Genomic DNA, 20,325 nt, shown 5'->3' with positions numbered 1-20,325 from the left:
CTCGAACTCTTAAAAGATATAACAAAAAATACGCTACTTTTGGAGGATCTGACACACATCAGTCGACATTTTTTGAAAAGTCTGAACAACATAGTTTTGAACTATTCAATAGCTGACTACTAGCTTTTTGGCTACATTTGATGCTTGGTATTCCATACATTGAATATGATCATAAAGAGAATCGTGTGATCGTTAAGTAGGATCATCGCTAGTTTTCTCATACTTCAACGACAACAATGTAGAACGTACTAGCTAGAATTGAACTCGGGGAAACTATACTCGAGGTGCTGTAATCCAATGTCTCTGAGACGAACATAAAAACCCTGTCGTCTCAGATAACATTAGAGTACTGAATCGCGTTGATTCAGTTACTGAAAGTTATCTTCGTGTGACCATAAACCATTGAAATCTCCCAAATTAGCTTGATTCCAACCTTCATTTCCTGCAGTTATAAACAGAAAAGGCTTACATTAGTCTTTCCCTTTCATTTACCAGGTTTTTTCGAATGAATTCTTTTGGTCACAACCTTCATATGACATAACACTACTATCGTAAAGCCCCGTGTAGCTTCCATGAATCAAGTAGGGAGATATACAACCAAAGCTACTAAGATCACCCAAAAGTTCAACTTCCCCTCTTAAATTCGGGGAAGTTGAGCTTGATGTGACCTCAATTCGATCATTTGGTTGCCACGATGCCACGTTTGGGAACTCATAGTGCAGATAAGTTCCATCTCCAGGACATTCCTACACGAAGGAAGCCACCAGAATCATTACGAAGTTCAAAAGAAAGAGAGTTAAATACAGAGGAGGGACAAAAAGGAACATTTCAATACCATTGAAGAATCAAGAATCATATGATCATGTGACATCCTAAGGTTTGTAGATTCATAAGGAGAAGTTATAGGAGTCGAATAGTTGCTATCGTTGCACGTTTCAGCAGTAAGAACAACAGGATTGTTCGAGATTGCTAGTGAAATATCACTTGTTTTCAATGAGGCATTGTTTCTTTTGATGATATGACAAAGTGCAAACGCCCCCTGAACATATTCAAATAGTAGAAAATGATCAAACCACGACAACATATGCAGTGAAATCTCACAAGTGTGATCTGGGGAGGATAGAGTGTACACAGACCTTACCACTACCTCGTGGAGCTCGTGGAGGTAGAGAGGTTGTTTCCAATAGACCCTCGGCTCAAGTACAACAAATAGTAGAATATGATCAATTTCTTGAATTAAAAATGAACATTGAGTTTGTTGAATCTACCTGGAAACTCGTAGCGCCTTGTGAAACATCATCACAGAGACGATACTCCTGCATCATCCAATCTGTTCTGTCTCCGAGAGGAGCTCTTCCGCGATAGAACACTAATGTCTTTCGATATCCAACAACTTCAGACTCATGACAGATAACTTTCCTGTCTTTACCAGTTGCTTTCCAGTATCCAGCCTTAGTGGCTCGATTGGCTCGTGAGCCATTCGAGTACTTCTTGTCTCGAGGACAGAAGAAGAACCACTTCATATCGCGATTTGGCAGGAACGATTTCTCTGCATGACATGATATCAGAGGGTTCAACTGAATGCAGTATTTTTGACATGAAACATAGATATATTATTTATATATGTTAAAACTACTAATTATCCAATATTGAACGCGTAATTTCAAATGTATTATGAGTTTAGTGTTAACAAACAATCTTAAACGTCGAAAAAATCAAGTTTAAATCCTAAATCTGCCTTCAGATGATGCCAAAATTCCAAGTTCCAATTTCAAATAAGCAATTTTTAAGGACATTTTGTCATATAGGCGGACGGAGCGCCTATGTTCTGTAGGTCCAATTAAACTTGGTATTTTCAACACGAAACACAGATATATATATAAGTGAAAAACAACTAAAACTACTAGAATGAGATTCCTGACTGGAAAATAAGGCAAGTTACCTGTTACAACAAGTTAAAATAATTATATCGTCAGTGTATATAAAAGTGAAATCCATTTTACTATACACGTGAACCAAGAAAAATGAATATGTATATATATATATATACAAAAAATGTATATACCTGGAAGTTCCCATGGATCAAATTTGTACAAGTCTATTTCTGGAATAACTTCCAATTCAATTTCAAGTCCATCAGTTTTCCTCTTCAAGTAATATCCAACTAATTCATCATCAGTTGGATGAAATCGAAAACCCGGAGGCAATGTTGCCCCTGCCATGAACTAATTTCCTCGAGAAAATATCGGAAACTAATTACTATAATATAGTCAGTGGTGGAGCCAGGAATTCAAATAATGCGATCCAAAAATGTAATCTTAGTGTCCACTTAACTAAGTGCCTTTGTACCTATTGAAAATGTGAAATATCCAAAAATAGAAATTCAAGAATTGTGATAAATCATATTCTTGGAGAAAAAAATACATTAAAATACATAAGAAAGTTTTCAAAAAAAAAAAATCTTGGAAATTGGTGACCATTAATTTTACTAATACCAAGAATTAAAAATTAAAACCTTGAAATGACACAAGAAAATTGTGAAAAAAATTTAAGTGGTAAAATTTGATGAATATTAAGAGTATTTTACTATGCACTATACTTATTAATTTTGGAGTTTATATGAAGAATAAAAAAAAGATTGAGTATTTATGGGGTTTTATAGGCTATGGAGAATATTTTTATAAGTCTAAAGAATATGAAGACCGAAAGGTTACAATAAAATTCCATCAAGAATGACCCCACCAAAACTAAAAATCAGTTCACACCTATTTGTAGGCAAGGAATTGGGTTGCGTGTACCTCGACTATTTCACTAGATATCTAATATTGTCCGCCAATCAAGTATCGGGCCTACCATACATGTGCACCTCGACTATTTGATCACTAGAAATCTGATATTGTCCACAAATGAAGTATCATGCCTACCATACCTGCTAGACCTCTTGCATAGTTCACTAGGTGTCTGCTATCGTCCACCCGACCAACTCGTAGGCACCTCGATCAATTCACTAGATATATGTTATTGTCCACCAGCACATATATCGAGATTGCGGATACATGCTTGGCCATTATGATTATTTGGCTAGGTAATTGCTATCGGGCCAACTTTCGTGCATCATTGACTATGCCATCAGATATATGCTATCGTTCATCAACACATATGCTAAAGACTGCATGTACCTAGCTACCTCGTAGATCACCTCAACTATTTTATTAGATATTTGTTGTCGAGTTAGTTTAGTGTACTTTAATTATTTCACTAGATGTATGCTATCATTCGCTGCTATCAGGTTTGTAGATATCCTCTAGACCACCTCAATTATTTTATTAGATATTTGTTGTCTACCATCATATACTTGCTATCTTCATTTTCCTGTAGCATTAGATAACGAGTAATTTTTTATCACTAATTAAACTTAGAAATATCAAAATACTTTTTGTCTATAGACAAAAACACTTTTGACTATGTTTAATTATCAATGATGTCAAGTGTTATGGCCCATTGTGTTTTAAAAAAAGTATGTCCTAAAAGTGCTTATTCACACTTTTTTGTGGTAACCAAAGTGCAAAACTTAGTGGAAAAAACTCTGTTTTGGAGTTCATGATTTACATTTATTTTATATAAAGTTGCAATAGTTAAATTCACGTTAGATAGTTTGAGCAACAATTAGTCAAAGATTAGTAATAATTAATACTTTAATAGTTGATTATGTTACACTAATTCTTCATTTATCTTGGCATATCCATGTTGAATAGGTGAAGTGGACATTTCTTCTAAATTCATTACCATGTGTTAAAAATTTAACAAAAAGCTTGATGTTCCTTGAGCGCACCTGCATATGATGTCTGATATGTACCCATAAATAAAATGATGTAACATAGATATATAGTCAATGTGATAAAATTACATTGTTTTACTATTTTTCCTTCGACATATATATGTCTCGTGTATGAATGGGTTAACAAGGGTGTAGGTACTTGACAAACGATATAAACACTTTTAAATGACAATTTATATAACTTGACAAGGCAAGCACAAAAAAACTGTAGTTTGCAAGTTAAGAATATTTTCTTGTCTTTAACTTTTTTTTAAAAATAAATAAATAAAAATAAGCATTGTTTTTAAAGAATTAAATTATGAAGCAACTTTTATTTACCACTCGAGTAATCCAGATTTAAACACTTTTCAGACTTCTTTTTATAGATTAATTTAAAACAAGGTGAGACATGAAAAAATGTATATTTTAAATTAAAGATGTATAAGAATGTGCAATGGTAAGAATATAATATTTAAAAAAATTGAATATTGCGATTTATTATAAAATAAAGGTGATTATAACATAACAAAAATTATCCTCTGAATTTTGTGATATTAAATATGCAAAATTGATAGCGGGAGCCAGAATTATTTTTATAAAATTTAAAATATAAAAAAAATAAACATATAAAAAATCATAAAAATACAACATATATTATATATATCCCTCAATTATTTCATGTGTTATATGGTTCCCACAAGGAAGTAGATAACAATGCACTTGTTATTTTTTTCAGATTTTTCTTTCATAGTCTTTTACTTTATGCAAGATATTCGGAATCACAATCGCTATACTTTGAGTGTGCATAAGCTAACTTACACTTCAATAAAATAGCCTGCAAATCTCAGATGAGAGTTAAATCACACGAGATAAATCTCATGCGATTATAAAATCAATCGAAAGAGCATGTAAGATCTAGGTAAGCATGTGCAATAAATGATTGAGAAAACATGTCGTGCTTTTGAAACCTAACACTTCCCATTTAATTGATCACTTGATCGATCAACTCGGTTATCCTTTCTGATAATTCATATAATGTTATTCACCGAGTGGCATAAATAGAAGGAACCTTCATCAATGGAGTAATTCGACCCGTAATAGGCCCAATTAAGTTCAATCAGAAACAAGACTTCTCATTTGATTGATCACGTAATCAACTAACTCAGTCACCCTTCTGGGTAATCCATACAATGTTATTCACCGAATTTCAAAATCGAAGAGACTTTCAATGGAGTGACCCGACCCGGAATAGGCCCAATTTAGTTGAGACCAAAAAAACCCCAAATTAACCTCAAGCCCAATAATTATTTTCATCATTGCCACCAAATCTTCTTCTTCTTCTTCTGTTTCACCTTCATCAATACTGGAAAAAACTCTTTTCTTGAAATCTAACAGAGACCACCAATTTCAATGGCACTTTCTGCTCTTTCACCAACTTTCTCTACAAACCCTTCTGCATCATCAACTTCTTTATCAAAAACAAGAAGAATCACACAAAAGAATCCCAAATTTAGTGTCTTTACTACCCCTAAATTCACCCCAATTTCAGCTCTTTCTGATCCATATGTCCTCCAAATAGCTGAAACACTTGAAGATTCATTACCTTCTACCTCTTCTACACCACTTCAGAAGTTAAGAATCAGTTCCTCAGACACCCTTTTGTCAACCCCTTGGCCATCTCGTAAAGATGAGCCTTTTAGATTCACTGACACTTCTTTTATCAAGAATTCAAGAATTGAACCAATTCAACCTCCAAAGATTCCATCTTTGAGTTCTTTGGATGTTTCTGTAGATACCCTTTTGCCTACACTTTCAATTGTTGATGGTTATGTAATAGATTCTTTGTCTCAGTTGAATGAATTTCCTAGTGGGGTTTATGTAGGTAGTCTGTTGAGGGTAGATTCTGAGGCTATAATGAAAAGGGTGTCTGAATATGAGTTTAGTTTTAAAGGGGATTTGTTTTGGTTACTTAATGGTGTAGGTACCCCTGATGTAGTACTAGTGTATGTGCCAGAAGGGTGTAAGGTTGAGAATCCATTGCTATTGAGGTACATTTCTGCTGAAGGTAGTGATAAAGAGTCAAAAGCTTTGCCTTTTTCGAACCCGAGGGTGTTGGTGTTGGTAGAGAAGGGAGGTGAGATTAGTATAGTTGAAGAGTATGTAGGTGGAGATACGGATAAATGTTACTGGACGAATTCCGTTATGGAAGTGGTCGTTGGGGAAGGAGCTAAGGTGAGCCATTCTTACATCCAAAATCAATCTTTCAATGCTGCACATATCAAGTGGACTTGGGTTCAGCAGGTAAACTTGCTCTTCTTTTTTAACTAAAAATGACCTTGATAGCACGCATTGTTCGAGTATTTCTGTCTAAGTATCTCATCTATTTTGTAGTTTTATGCAAGTATCTAAACTAAAAAGTCGTTATTGTTTGCTTTGCTTTATCATGAAAGACAATTTTAACTAATACATACAGGTCGCTATGGTTTATTCATGTAGGAAAAGTAGAAAAGAATCTAGGCTTTCACATAAGAGAATGTTCAAGCAATTCTTAGAATTTCTAAAGTTGATACAATGCACCTATAGTTTTGGTGGAAAACTTGTGATAAACTGAATATCTCAATGATATAAAAGATTGGGGATCGTAAATTCTCTACGTTTTGGTCAACATCCGGCAATATAAGGTTCTCAAGCATATACAAGGTTGAACCTTATATTGCCGGATGTCGGAGTGAAACTCAAACACTTCCTCTCACTCTTACATCGTATTCTTGAGATCCGTTACCTGCTTCTATGTACATACAACCAATAGACTTGTAGAACAGCAATGTTAATATCCAATGAGCTCTTTGAGAATTCACTATATTGAAATGACTTATAAAAGTTTCTGCAAACAAACGTGGTATCGGCCAATTCAAGGATCCTTATTGTTGAGGCTTTCAGACTCAAATTGCTGTTGCTGCCTCATCTTGTTCTCTAGCTCTGAAACCATTACAAAAGTAAAAGTAAAATCAGAATAATATGCAAAGCCTTACCATATTAATCTGTAGTTCATAGAACAAAGCTCAATCATCACGTGTGAATAACCTGACTATGACTTGATTGAAGTAAGCCTTCTGTTGCAGACCGGCACAAGCTTCTTCCTGCCCCTTCGTCCTCTCTGAAAGCTGTGAAAGTTGTTTTTCTATTTGGCCATGTAATTTTAATGTATTTGAGTTGAGCTGGTTTGTCAAGTTTCTTAATCTATCCTGTTGGGTTTTGTTAATGTGCTTCTTCCCCTTAGCCTTACACTCAAGGTTCTGTAGGCTTTCCTCAAGCTTCTTCAGGGTTCATATTTGGATGTAGCTTTGTTCCTTGCTTTATTTAGCTGCCACCAAAAAGCAACAAAAACAAAAAAGGAGAGAGATTACATTAAGTGGTTGAGTAGCATTCTACACCAAGAAATCTTATAGGCAAAAGAAGGGAAACAACACTTGGAAAAGAATATGCATGTTAAGAGGTATAGGGACTGTGTAAATTCAATGCTTGGACTATGAAGGGGAGCCTTGGCACAATGGTAAAAGTTATCATTGTGCGACCAGGAGGTCATGGGTTCAAGCAGGGAAACAGTCTCTTGCAGAAGTGCAATGTAAGGTTCCATACATAAGACGCAATGTGGTCCGGCCATTCCCGGCACCCCATGTATTTTGCAGGAACTTAGTTCACCAGGCTGCACTTCATGAAACGGAAAATACTTGTTAAGAGATTAATATCAAATGGCACCAATTCCTTCTTCACTCTTGGACCAAACCCAAGTTGTTTCCGCATGGCTTTGTGTTCCTTTCTATGTATGCATTATGCAGAAGATCCATGAGATGTGGTCATTATATAGATGACGCTGTTATGGACCTTGATAATTAACTCGTCTAGTCTTGGTGATACTGTAATTTTTTTAAGAGCAATTTTTGTTTGAGCTGTGCAATATGAATACCACTCCCTGCTTATTGTCTATTCTCTATTTGATTCTAATTGTATGTAGCTTATTGTTACCTTTCCCACCATGAGCAGAGTTAGTGAAGGGAGAGTATACTTTTTCTGTTCCAGGAGATGGATCTTATTAGTAGCTTTAAGCAATTCGTTAGGAACTTCTGTAATATTTTCAGTTATTTTATTTATTTATCTTTTGGGCAGATTAAGTTTGCTTCATAGTCAAGTTGATTACTTTCAGGAATCAACTAGCAAATACGAGCATATAGAAGTAAGCACGGGTGGAAAGTTAAGCAGGCACAATATTCACATCCAGCAGGTTGGTCCAGACACTGTTACTGAGTTATCGACGTTTCATATGTGTATCTCGGATCAAACACAAGATCTACACAGTAAATTAGTCCTAGATCATCCACGAGGTGTCTCTCAGCAGATCCATAAGTGCATTGTGGCCCATTCGTCTGGACAGGCTGTTTTTGATGGAAATGTTCAAGTCAATAGGTATTGTTATTCTATCTCACCTTTGGTGTTTATTTTAGCGCCTCGTTATTCTGCAAATCACCAGTGTTGAACATTTAAAAGTACTCGTATTGTTTCGTTAGCATGTTCTAGATATCGTCATAGTCTGCTCCAGCTCATGTTTGCTTGTGTGTCTTTGTTTTAAAATTGGTTACGAATCTTAAGAAAAAATGTCGTATGCACATGTATGTGGTGAAACTTTTTCTTGGAAGGGTCCCAATGTTACTTTGATTAAAAATACTTTTACTATTATTTCGCTCTAGTATAGTCTAGTCATTTCTTGGTTTATTGCTCTGCAATCTAGTAAACTAAAGCAACTTATTAAGATAGTACAAGATTGTTACATATTGCATCTTTGACGTAGGTGTAAGTTAGTAGTCTCTAGAGTCTAGTCAACTCTTGCTTTTCGGTGGTCGATAGACGAGGTGTCTTTTGCTAGGTATGGTACTCAAATCCCTTGTTTTTCTAGACTTTTTTTTCTTATTCTGCCCATGTCTAGCAGACACTGGTACTTCATGACGCTCTCTTAAAAATACTAACTGAACCTATGATTAGTACCTGTATGATATTATCCTATAGTCAAAAGGTCCATGTGACATACCCGACCAGCATCTTATAATGACCTTTTCAATGTATTCCTTTTTCAGTTGGGTAATGATAAGAAGACAAAAGCTGGTGGTTCAACTATTGGAAGTTTTGTCTTATCAATAAGAGATGTAATGCAAACTTAGGAGAAACTTCACCTTATTTCCTCCTATGTTGCTCGGACTCTCCAGAATTGTCTCTTGCACCCGTTTCTGATCCTCAAAAGATGCAATACTTTTGGAGGAGTTCAAACGTGCACCTGGTGGCATTTTTGAAGAGTCCGAGCAACCTAGCTTTCCTCCCTTGACTTGCTCAAGCACAGTTTAGGGACACCAGCTATTGGAAGTTTGTCAATAAGAGATGTAGTGCTAACTTAGGGGAGAGTTCATACATGTTGTCTATGGTTTTGATTATTGTTTATCTAGTTTGTAAGATTAAAATTTGTGTGTTATTTTTACACGATGTTGCAGATATGCGCAGCAGACAGATGCAGGACAACTTACACGAAGCCTCCTTTTGGAGCCTCGGGCAACTGTGAATGTCAAACCTAATCTCCAAATCATCGCTGATGATGTCAAGTGCTCCCATGGTGCTGCAATCAGTGACCTCGAAGAGGACCAACTGTTTTACTTCAGGGCACGGGGTGTTGATGCTGAAACTGCCAGAAAAGCTCTGATCTTTTCGTTTGCAGCTGAAGTAGTAGACCGTTTTCCAAATGCCTCGATTAGAAAGAAAGTTGAAACTCACATTAGAGAACTGCTAGATCCCTCACCCCCTTCACGGTGAGCCTTTTTGAAATGTGGCACATTTTTTCTTCTTAGTTTCACGCTGCACTAATGATAATGAATGAAAGCCCGTCGTTTACTAGACGAATATAAGCAGTTGTTCAGTGTAATGTAATTCTTTTTAGTATTGAAGAAATAAATATGGTGATGTTTATTTGAAACCTCCATTGGCTGCACCAAAAGTTGTATCTTTTTTAAGACAGTGGAATTGTTTGATAGGAAGTACAATGACTTGTTTCCTGATGAGGTGTTTTTTAATTTTGCACTGAGGAAGGTTGAGATGGTCACAAGCTTCAAAATTGTATCGGAGCAAGTAAAAGTTCATCACACATTGTCATCATAAATTTTCTCATGTTTGGCTCATGAGAAAAGAATCAAGCTCACACATGTGAAGACGTGTTAAGATAACAATTATATAAAAGTGTGTTCTTTCTGATAAAAGCTTTTAAATGAAATGGTCACACAATAAAACAACGATAAATGACTTGTTTCACCCAACTAAGCAAATTTAATCTGAACTAATAAAATATTAAGTGAAAACACATCACTTAACCATCATTATATATGTACTAAAAACACATGACCTACATTCATTAGTTTGATATAAACACCAGATGCAAGTAAGTATCATAGAGACTGCAATCAGCATAAAAAGAAATGCTGTACCTTTCCCTTTACCCCATTCTGTAAAGACTTTTTACACAAGGGTTCAACAAGAATTCTCTCCTCTGTAAACCACATTGGTGGAAATCCACCTCCAAAATAAATATTTATACCCTATAGATTACAAATTACTTGTTTGGCTCTAAAAGGGTAGATGAGATGGGAGGGGGAAAAAGAAAAAAAGAAAGAAAGAACTTGAATGAATGAAAAGATCTACTATGCAAAATCTAAGAAGAAACTAAATGAAAAGATCCAGTTTCTTTCTTTTCTAGGAGCAGTTCTGAGCAATCCCAACTACAAAACTTCTACGTACGAGCCTTGTCGTATATCTAGCACTAGTTCTGGTTGTTGTCAAGGGTATAACCGGAGCAAGAAATCAAAATTGCTGCATATTACTATACATGGAATAGATGGCCGGAAGAGTAACATTAGAGGTACTTCCCAGACGACTTCCAAATTCTTCCTTCTAGAGATACCACCATAACTGTAACATCATCGTGGTACTTCCTACGATCTCCTTGGGGGATGTCCAGTAATTCATGTAAATCCATTCCTGCAGATAAAATTAACCTTCAGTTAAAAACATGTAGTTTGCCTGCCCTCAACTGAAACAAATCATTTAAAGAGGCCCGTATAAGATAAACATGAAATCAAAGATTTTGTTATCATAGTTTTACCTAAACCACAAAGACACAAAATGAACTGGTACAGAAACACGATGCCACAGTATGTAGAACAATGAAATTGTCTCTCAAGTTGTTTAAAAGGAATGTTTTTTTAATCAGACCGGTTGCTTGTGGGAGGGAGGGGATGTCTGTCAAACCTAAAGAGACCGAAAAAGAAGGTACACATCTTCTTCAACTTCAGTATAGCCAATACAAACAGCAATATAGCACTCAAAACTTCGGCTACTTATTGATGCAGCCAAGTATGTAGCACAGACAACATTGCAGTGCTAGCACCACATATAACCTTGGAAAAAAGTATCTATTACTAGGAACGCATGACTTGGGCACTAGGATGCAAGTTCAAGACTTCCCAATTATTTAAAGATCTCAGTCCTGCAGCACTAAAACTATTATTCTGATTTGCATCTACGTTGACTTTTGGGGAAGATACAAACTTATATAATTGGAAATCCACAAACTTTAACACCAAGTAGTCTATTTCTACTTCATGGTTTAGATTACAAAGCTTTTCTAACCTTTTATTGCCATAACTTTTGTAAATGGCATATCTAAAACTCAAATAATTGTTCTTTGCTAGAAATAAACTAGCAGTGGTGATATTATTTCATAGTAACAATTGTTGTTGTTTGTTTGAAAATGGTAACGTTAGTAGTAACAATTATTTCGTAGTAACAATTGTTAGGTGGTATTTGAGAAGGATAACAGCATATGATCGTTTTAACGTTCTTTTAAGCATGGAATTTTTCAATTCATACAACAAAAAAATATTCAGAATAATGAAATGGGCCAACATAGATACAAAGAATTCACATAGCATATCTCTAATTTGGGATTGAGAAATAAAGCTTCAGCTTTTATGAGAAGGAAACTGCTAGGTAATTCATCAGCTTCTAGATGTTCAGGTACCAAATACAAAATTGGTCTACATTAGAAATAAAAGAACAATGACACCAAGTCTAATAATTAAATACACTTTTCACATAAAAAACTCAGGGTATGCAGCCAAAGTCAACAGTAACTTTAATCCCCTTAAATCCCCCACAGAAAGACTAGAAAGAAAAAGTACCAGCTTTCTTGGCTGCACGGAATAAGAGCTCCTCAATCAGATGCTGAGCAGGATCCCCATCAGGAAATTTCTCCATGAAATTCTCAACATGACAAACAACCTCCTGATTGCTCAAATATTGGTATAAGCCATCAGAGGAGAGCACCAAAAACTGATCTCTAGGACAGAGTTTATGATGTCGCAGCGAAGGTGTACAAGATAGATAAGGAGCATCCCCAATATATTCGTTCCGAAACATTTCTAGCAATGGCTCATTCAATTTAGGCTGCGTCAGCACATCTCAAAAGATTAGGCTGACTGGAAACAAGCATGTCAAAACAGAATATAAGGCTACAAGCTACGCATGCAAAGAACTACATCAACTATTTAAAGCATGATGCCGCCCAAATACGTATATGTCTGGCGAACTTAGCATGTTTAGAGTAACTATAGGCAGAAATAAACAGTAGTTGCTAGGGTAAACTGTAGTTGCTCATCCCATCTTCCAGACATCCATAGATAAATTTAATCGAATCAGAAAAAAACAGGCCAGTATATCTGGCATATCAACTATGTAATAGCACAAGATGGAAATAGACCAAAAGAAGGTCTGCTGGTGCCATAACTTATAATATAAAACAAGGATCTGAATAAGTAAATGTGCAAGTTGATCCAACATCTGGAGATCTTTGGGATTGCAAACGAGGATGGAGAAAGAAAAGCAAATGACAAACCTTTTTAAGGAAGCCCGCTCCAAAAGCACGAGTGACCTTTAGACGACCTTTCACTCTATCATTAACAATGCAGTTGCTGTCGTCTGGGTGTTCATTCTTAATTCTAGTAACTTCCTGGAGATTGTAACAAGAAACAAACTGTCTAAGAACCTGACTGATTAAAATACAAACACAGAGAAATATAACAAGCAATAGACAATTAAATATGTTACAAGTTTCAGTATGAAAGGTAAGATTAATTCAAATTACATGCTTTATTCATTTAGAAATAATTTAACTTTGAATTTTTCATTTTACCCTAAATGAAATGATTTATCGTCACAAGTATCAATGGCTTGTTTAGGACAAAAGTTTCGAAAGTTTTTGTTTCTTTCTTCAACACCCAAACATAGCATAAGGGAGTACATTCATAACATTTTTTAACAATTATCTACAAGATTACCGAGTATATTTACTGTCCAGTGTTGCTTTTTGAAGACAGCTCATGTGTAATGAGGCACGCATCTTAGTACCTTGGTGTCTACACTAAAGTGACACTTAAGCAAGGTGAAGCACAACCTAGGTTTTGACTATATTAACATTAGGAGCGGGAGCCTTCACTCGGACGGAAACAATGTCAGACAGAATACTGGCTATTCTCCCAGCCTCTACTCGGATGGGAAAAAATATCAGATAGAGTACTTGCTATCCTCCCACTCACCGCTGCCAAAGGCTTGTTTTGTTTTTAAGATAAAGCAGCTCATCTTTCTTATCAAGCTACTTGTTGCCCTCCCATTACCCCTTCACAAAGCCTTGTGTCTATTTTTCCGACATAACAGCTCCGAACAGCAACCAAGCTGAGGCAAAAAGTTAATTGATTTTTTCACATCTCAGTCTTGAGAGCAGAATTACCCAAGTACATGTACTAGTGGAAGAATGTAGGTACCAGTGAGATGCCAAAATGCAGTGCATAATGAGCAAACACCAAAATTGAGCAAACCATCAGATGGACCTAGGATATTAACCAAAAATCTCCTCCAATTGATGTCAAAAGAGCTTCACTAGCTGTATGAGAGTTAGATGCTCATGCTCGCAAACACTTCCTGTTCCAATTCAAAATATCCAGCCAAAGGTAATGGTTATGTAAGGGTTAAGACTGTTCAGAATTATGAGTGGTGCATCGCATGTGAAGGGGTCCACAGTAATGGTCTGGTGTAATTGGTAATAGGTGTTACGGCAAGTAGTTTATTCGACGACTAGCCAGACCAGTGAACTACAACTATTATCTGCAGCAAGTTACACAAAAAGAGCAAAAGATCCACTTGTATTTGCAGAGTCAAGTTGGAGTCATTACTCATAAAACGATATTTTGCACTTATTGGTCTCAATTAAGAAGGCCCATCAAACACAAGACGCATAAAGCTTCTCGTATATGTTACATGAAAATGAAGATGTACAAAACTGTTTTACTTCTTTCACTTTTAGCTTTGTTTTGCAGGAGAACTAAACCAGATGCATTGCCTCCTAGTTCATGGAATCATCAAAGTAAATGTCTAGTTGAACACTCACTATCCAATAAGAAATTCAGATGAAAATGATCAACTCCTCTGGTAGAAAAAGATTTGGTATAACTTAACAATAGACAAGGGCATGTTCTCGACTAACCACAAGTCCTTTACTTGGGCAAACAACAATATGAAATAGCTTTGCATATAACTAAAGCAAGCAACTGACTTTGAGATCTCTTTGCTTCAGGTTCCTATCTAGAAATGATATTCTAATGAAATTGCTTAGCCTACTACATTCAATGATGTTAACCAGTTAAGCCAGTATTGAGCACAAGGGAAATTGTGTTTCGGGCCAGTAGATAAATGAAACAGCTTTTAAGTTACATTAATTGATCAGCTTGAAGTTTAATAACTTTTACTGAGAAAAATATTTATTTAGTACTTGGAAAAAGCGTTATACTTCTTAGTTCTTACTAAACTATCAAACTTCAAATAAGGATGAAGCACCAGTAACAACCAATTGACAAATAATAAAGAAACAAAGGATTCTTACTTCCTCAATGCTGGTGCTGTGATCAGTAGACAATTGCAAGGTAGTCAGCTTAGCAGCTTGAATAGGTATATCATTCATCACCCTACTTTCCTCATCGCCGGCAAGTGCAACTATGGGTTCTTCAACAATGCCCTCAACGGCCAACTCACTGTTACATGGACCTCTTGATTCTGAACTACAACTAACCTCCTCAGACTCGTACTGTGCCACAATAGCACGACTATCTCCCACATTCATTACATACACATCTTCATCTCTCATCAGAGCAACCAACAAACATGAACCCATTAATGCAAGCTCAGGATACCGATCAAGAACTTTATCTGTCATATCCAAGTATGCGAGCTCAGTGAATTCGAGAGCTCTTGACATTGCTCTCAAAACTAACTCATGATCAACCGGGCCCACCTTACGCCTCTGTTCACTTCTATTAGTCCTTTCTTCTACTCTATTCTCCCCTACTTCAACTTTCTCTTTAGCTTGCAATCCAAATTTCCATGGAAATAACCTCTTACTCTCTTTATGCTTAATTAACAATCCATGTTTCAACTTCGACAACAACAACGACCTCCTATTAACTGCTGAACCTGCACTATTTACACTTAAAGCGTCATCTACTGAAAATGCAAATCTATCCGAACCCGAAAGATCAAGACCATCCTCTGTCTCAGCTTCTGCTAAATATTCCCACAATCTCCTCCTCCTAACCACTATTTCCCCTGATTGAAATGTCACCTTCTTTTCCGACCCTTTATCTGGATGTTCCAAATTAACCTCATTTCCACCTTCTTCTACTCCCCTATTTGTGGGGTTAGCTTCTCGATTTGAATTTGGTTCGTTTGAGTCCTCAGTGATCATCACTTCGTTTCCTAAACCAGCATTTTCTGCTTCCTGATTACTAGTTTCTTCACTATCCCAAAACAAACCCTCTAATTCTTTGTACATTGCTTTGTACAGATGACTCATCAAGAATTCAGGTCCATCTGGGCCATTAAAACCATCATAAATCCCAACAAAGAGCCATCCATGCTCTTCCGATACGACCACATGCACACGATCCTCACCGGCTTTTCCCAATGCCCATTGAACATTTGAATCACTCCCTGCATCCGAATCACGAGTACAGTTTCCGGCAGCTGTCATTTCCTTTCTCCCAATGAAGTTTCTCACCGGAACCACCCAAGGCCGCTTTTTCTCAGAGAAGCTCCGGTAGAATGCCTTCCTAATTCCTGCAATGCCATTCTTCCTTCTCTTTTTTACATAAGCTCCACCTAATGGAGCTGAGAAGGGAACTCCACCGCCGCCATCGGAGCTAGCAGCAGCGTCTAGCGGTCCAGATAGAGCACCTCGCTCAATTGGACCGGACATAAAAAACGCTCTTTCCATTGGACCGGATGGTTCGCCGCCGCGAGGAACCGGTTGAAGAGGTAAAGCACTAAACGACGACGTACTTTCAAACCCATTGACAACACTACCCTTTACACCACAAGCAAAACCCACAACACTCCCATCACTACCAGTGGCATCATCGTAAATATTGTCAAGTTGGAGGACAGTTCTAGGAGTAGAGGTATTTGCACTTACAGAAGCACCGGAAATCGCTCTGAACCCGGTTTCCGCCGAACCGGTCAGTCTGTTCCTCCCCGGTTCATCAAACCGGAGTGACTGAGAAGGTGAAACAAATCGATCTGAGTTGGTCGGAGAAACAAACCGGGCTGACGACCTCACATAGCAGAAGGAATGACCAAGTGTTTCATCAAGCGGTTCACTTCCGGTAAAGATCACCTCCGGTTCACCCCGGTTCACCGCCGGGTCAAGACATGGAAACAGCTGCGAAAATCCTCCTCCCATCACATTCGATTCATTTCCCACCCACCCACCTCCACTACCCCACCTATATATACAAAATTTATATCTCTACACTTGCAGAAAAACAAAGCAAAAGAAAAAAAATACAGTGAAAACTAGAAAGTGGGTATGCTTGATGAAGTGAAAGGGAGTGTAGTTGTCTGAGTTTCCTGGATTTATTGTGAGAGAAAGTGATGATATATGGAGAGAGAAACGACTATACATGTATGTATAGATATAGAGAGAGAAAATGGAGTTTGAGTTTTTTTTTGTAATGTTTTTGCGGGCTGATGAAGTTTTGTTTTGAAAAAAAATAAAGAACAAATGAAGAAGAAGTGATGCTTAAAGAGAAACAAAAATGTACTATATATCACTTGACTTTCTTTTTCTATGTTTTTTGGTTTCTTATTACGGGCTCGATAATTGTATTAAGAATCAATTAACTTGAATTTCTTATGTTCGACTAATTTGAATCGACATTGAGAAAGTGATTTCGATATAAGGGAAAATGAAAATGCAAGGGTAAGTCATTTATCACTTGTGTTGTTTTCTTTTTTTCGAATTGTTTTTGTAATGATTTTACTTGAATCAAGAGTATGAACGTTTCATTTCTTTTCTTGAATTTTTCACTAGATGTTTGATATTTGTATTAAGGTATTTGTTTCAATTAGTCTGATACTGTGTTTCTCGTGAAGTTCATTAAGAAAAATATTTACTATAAAAGCCTCTTTTACATCTAAGATTTAAACCTAAAAGATTTAAATATAAATAAAAGAATCTTATTTATTCTACCAGCGATAATACTTCACTTTCATCTATATGAGTTTTATAATACGATTTAGGTTCATATCATCTTTTAAAACTTTGACACATCCCTCTACAAAATGTTTTTAATAATGTAGTGATAAGAATGTTTTTTTTTTTTTTTTACAATTATTTATATCTTCGGCATCTTATTACACTAACTCCACTAATTGATTATTACATGTGAATTTGAAAGAAAAAAAAGGTAGTTGTTAAATATTTTACGTAAATTGTGATAATTATTTTTCAATTGCTGACTACGAATGAGACGAAAAAATTTATAAAATTCATATATCCGAATTTAACTAGCTAAAATTATCATAAAATAGTAATTATTACGCACATAGTAAATGAAAAAGGCAAGATATTAGCGACATTAAAATAGTGGTGTTTTTTTCTCTCACTTAAATTCTTCTGACATTTAAAATTTGCTAGCACGATTAATTTGAAGCCTCATTGGATAAGCTTAATGTAAAATTAAAACATTCTTTATCAAAAAATATTAACTCAAAACACTTAGTTAAGGGTAAAAGAATTTTGACCTTTCAATCAAATCTCAATTAATAATTTTTCTAATCAAATCTAGAAATAAAAATATAATATAAAGTTAATTAAACGTCTAAATCAAACTGTCATCAAACACATAATCTATCTTAGCGTTATTGAGTTCGTAATTAAATATTTTACATAATAAATAAGATTTTCTTTAATATAATACAATATTTAATCAAAAGGTACTAGGTTTTCTAAATCCCTAAGATTGGATGCAATGCTATAAGTGGAATCTGAATTATTCGGTTGTATCGAATTCTTTAATAAAATTTTTAATTTCACCGTTACTCGTTAGTAATACTCTATATCCGCCCCTTTGTAATATTTCAAATTTCTTTATTTAAATTTTTAATTCCACTATTAACCGTAAGTAATACACTACATTCGCCCTTGTTAACTATATCAGGAGAGGGGAAGAGAATGATGCATTATATATTGACAAGATTTCGAACATCGTCACTTTAACTCATCAAGTGAGATAGCCCTCAATTCCAACGTTACGATGATAGTTAATGGACAATTTTAGGTCTAAATTTTAAAAAATAAATTGTGGTAGGGGAGGAGGGGGTAGGGTCAACGTAGTGGGTATCGAGGGGCATATTTTGTCTTTATTTTATGGGTTGCTTTTGTCTTTATCGTTGTTTTTGGGTTACTGCGTCTGACTATTTGTTTTTGTTTTTACACCCTCCCAAAAAGGTCAAGCCTAAGTTGAATATTATCACCACTAGGATTTGGACTCTTTCCATACTCTCTCATGACCCTTTTACCCCCCAAGTCATGTGACCGTGCTCTAATTCAGGGGCAGTGCTAAGTGGGGGCGATAAAAAAAATACATTAGAGGTTAATTTGTTTTTCTTATGTATATATAGATGTTGATCGAATCTCCTTAATTTCTTCGTGTTTTTTTTTTTTCATATTTTGAACTCGTTTAGTGAAATCTCTGACTACGTCACTGTTAATCACGTTGTTTTCACTCGACTCTCAAGAGTTGCTTTACAATATTGCAGTAATCGCACAAAAATGTCGTGTAATTCGTAAAAAAATGATTAAATATCATAAACTTATCATACTCTAATCTTATATTGCTAATATAAGTTTGAAAGGAGTGGTGGTTGGAGGTTGAGAGATTGGGGTTGGAGGGGAGGGTGGAGTCGGAAGTTAGGGAGTAGATTTTGAAAATTAAGAGGAGATAATAAACAAGAAATGCTATTTATATATAAAGAAGATTTGGTTTTCTAAGAGAAATTATTTCTTAGCTTTTAATGAATTCATTTTTTTAGAGTTTTTTTTTTCAAAATATTTTACAATTAAATATAAAAATTGAAAAATATTTTCCTTTTGTATAGACCACATATGTAGTTTCTTTTCCCTCTCCATAAATTTTGAAAACTTTTAAATATGTAGACTTCAAGGGGAAATTAGCTTACCTATATTTGTCCTAACCATATATATGGCACTATAATTCTAGATTTTTGTTTGACAAATCTAAGCTAATTATTTAGATAGTCAACAATATGAAATTTTATATCACTGTGATAAATATTTTTGGATTGAGCAATAAATAGTGCGTAATTTTTTTTATCTGTTCAAGATTTTATTAAAATTATTCGATACATATATTAAAGAAATACAATTATTTCATATTTATACTGATTTATAACTTCTATTTAATTATTTTCTTATTCATAGAAAAAATAGTAAAAGAGAAAGACCAAAGGTCTTTATTTAAAGATTACTATTATTTATTTTTAATTGAAAATAAAATAAAATAAAGTAAAAAACCTCGTAATAAATAATTTATGTAATCTTTGATAGTGAAAGTAGATAAAGTTTTGTTGAAAAGAAGAGAATAATACTATTTCGGCTAATTTGGAATATTGGGTCCATATAGTGTATCAGTTGGCCAACCAATTGATGAAATATTGTCTAAAATTGTGGGGTCCAAAAAAATAAAATAATATATATATTAATTTTTATTTTTTTGTATATTTTGTAAATTAATTGGGCAAAGTGTTATATATATAATTTGTATATTTTGTAAATTAATTGGGCAAAGTGTTTAGAGCAGTAAATTATCTTTTTATTATAAAGTTGGTAAGTGACATATATTATAAAGTTGGTAAGTTAACACTCACATAAACAACTAAAGTTTATTCAATAATAGTGAGTTATCTTTTTAACTTGAGTTTTACTACTCGAATCTTACATAATCAGTATTTTAATCATGATTTGAGTTCGAAACACAAAAACAATCGAATTGGTCAACGAGAAATGAATACTA

General features: G+C 35.1%; 4 protein-coding genes across 6 annotated transcripts in view; 2 read left to right on the top strand and 2 right to left on the bottom strand.

The window, feature by feature from the left end:
* Positions 1-20,325, top strand: part of LOC125834656 (photosystem I reaction center subunit psaK, chloroplastic) — a 204,598-nt gene that overhangs the window by 134,350 nt on the left and 49,923 nt on the right. The gene's annotated exons all lie outside the window — the stretch shown is intronic.
* On the bottom strand, positions 369-2,222 carry LOC125834684 (NAC domain-containing protein 71-like). Its single transcript, XM_049513821.1, has 5 exons — positions 2,066-2,222; positions 1,269-1,549; positions 836-1,039; positions 527-746; positions 369-442 (listed from the first exon to the last, which is right to left on the bottom strand). Exons 1-5 carry the CDS (start codon positions 2,220-2,222, stop codon positions 369-371), a joined length of 936 nt encoding a protein of 311 aa, XP_049369778.1.
* On the top strand, positions 5,135-9,894 carry LOC125834636 (protein ABCI7, chloroplastic). Its single transcript, XM_049513767.1, has 3 exons — positions 5,135-6,118; positions 8,022-8,281; positions 9,355-9,894. Exons 1-3 carry the CDS (start codon positions 5,228-5,230, stop codon positions 9,668-9,670), a joined length of 1,467 nt encoding a protein of 488 aa, XP_049369724.1. The 5' UTR covers positions 5,135-5,227; the 3' UTR covers positions 9,671-9,894.
* Positions 10,402-16,715, bottom strand: LOC125834627 (protein phosphatase 2C 29-like). The gene is made up of 4 exons (XM_049513756.1): positions 14,841-16,715; positions 12,801-12,914; positions 12,088-12,352; positions 10,402-10,885 (listed from the first exon to the last, which is right to left on the bottom strand). Exons 1-4 carry the CDS (start codon positions 16,689-16,691, stop codon positions 10,761-10,763), a joined length of 2,355 nt encoding a protein of 784 aa, XP_049369713.1. The 5' UTR covers positions 16,692-16,715; the 3' UTR covers positions 10,402-10,760.

The sequence above is a fragment of the Solanum verrucosum genome, unplaced genomic scaffold (assembly GCF_900185275.1).
Source record: "Solanum verrucosum unplaced genomic scaffold, falcon-dt-bn FXZP01000149.1, whole genome shotgun sequence".
Lineage (NCBI taxonomy): Eukaryota > Viridiplantae > Streptophyta > Magnoliopsida > Solanales > Solanaceae > Solanum > Solanum verrucosum.
The sequence above is the reverse complement of the archived record's forward strand: the minus strand, read 5'-3'. Positions and strand labels throughout refer to the sequence as shown.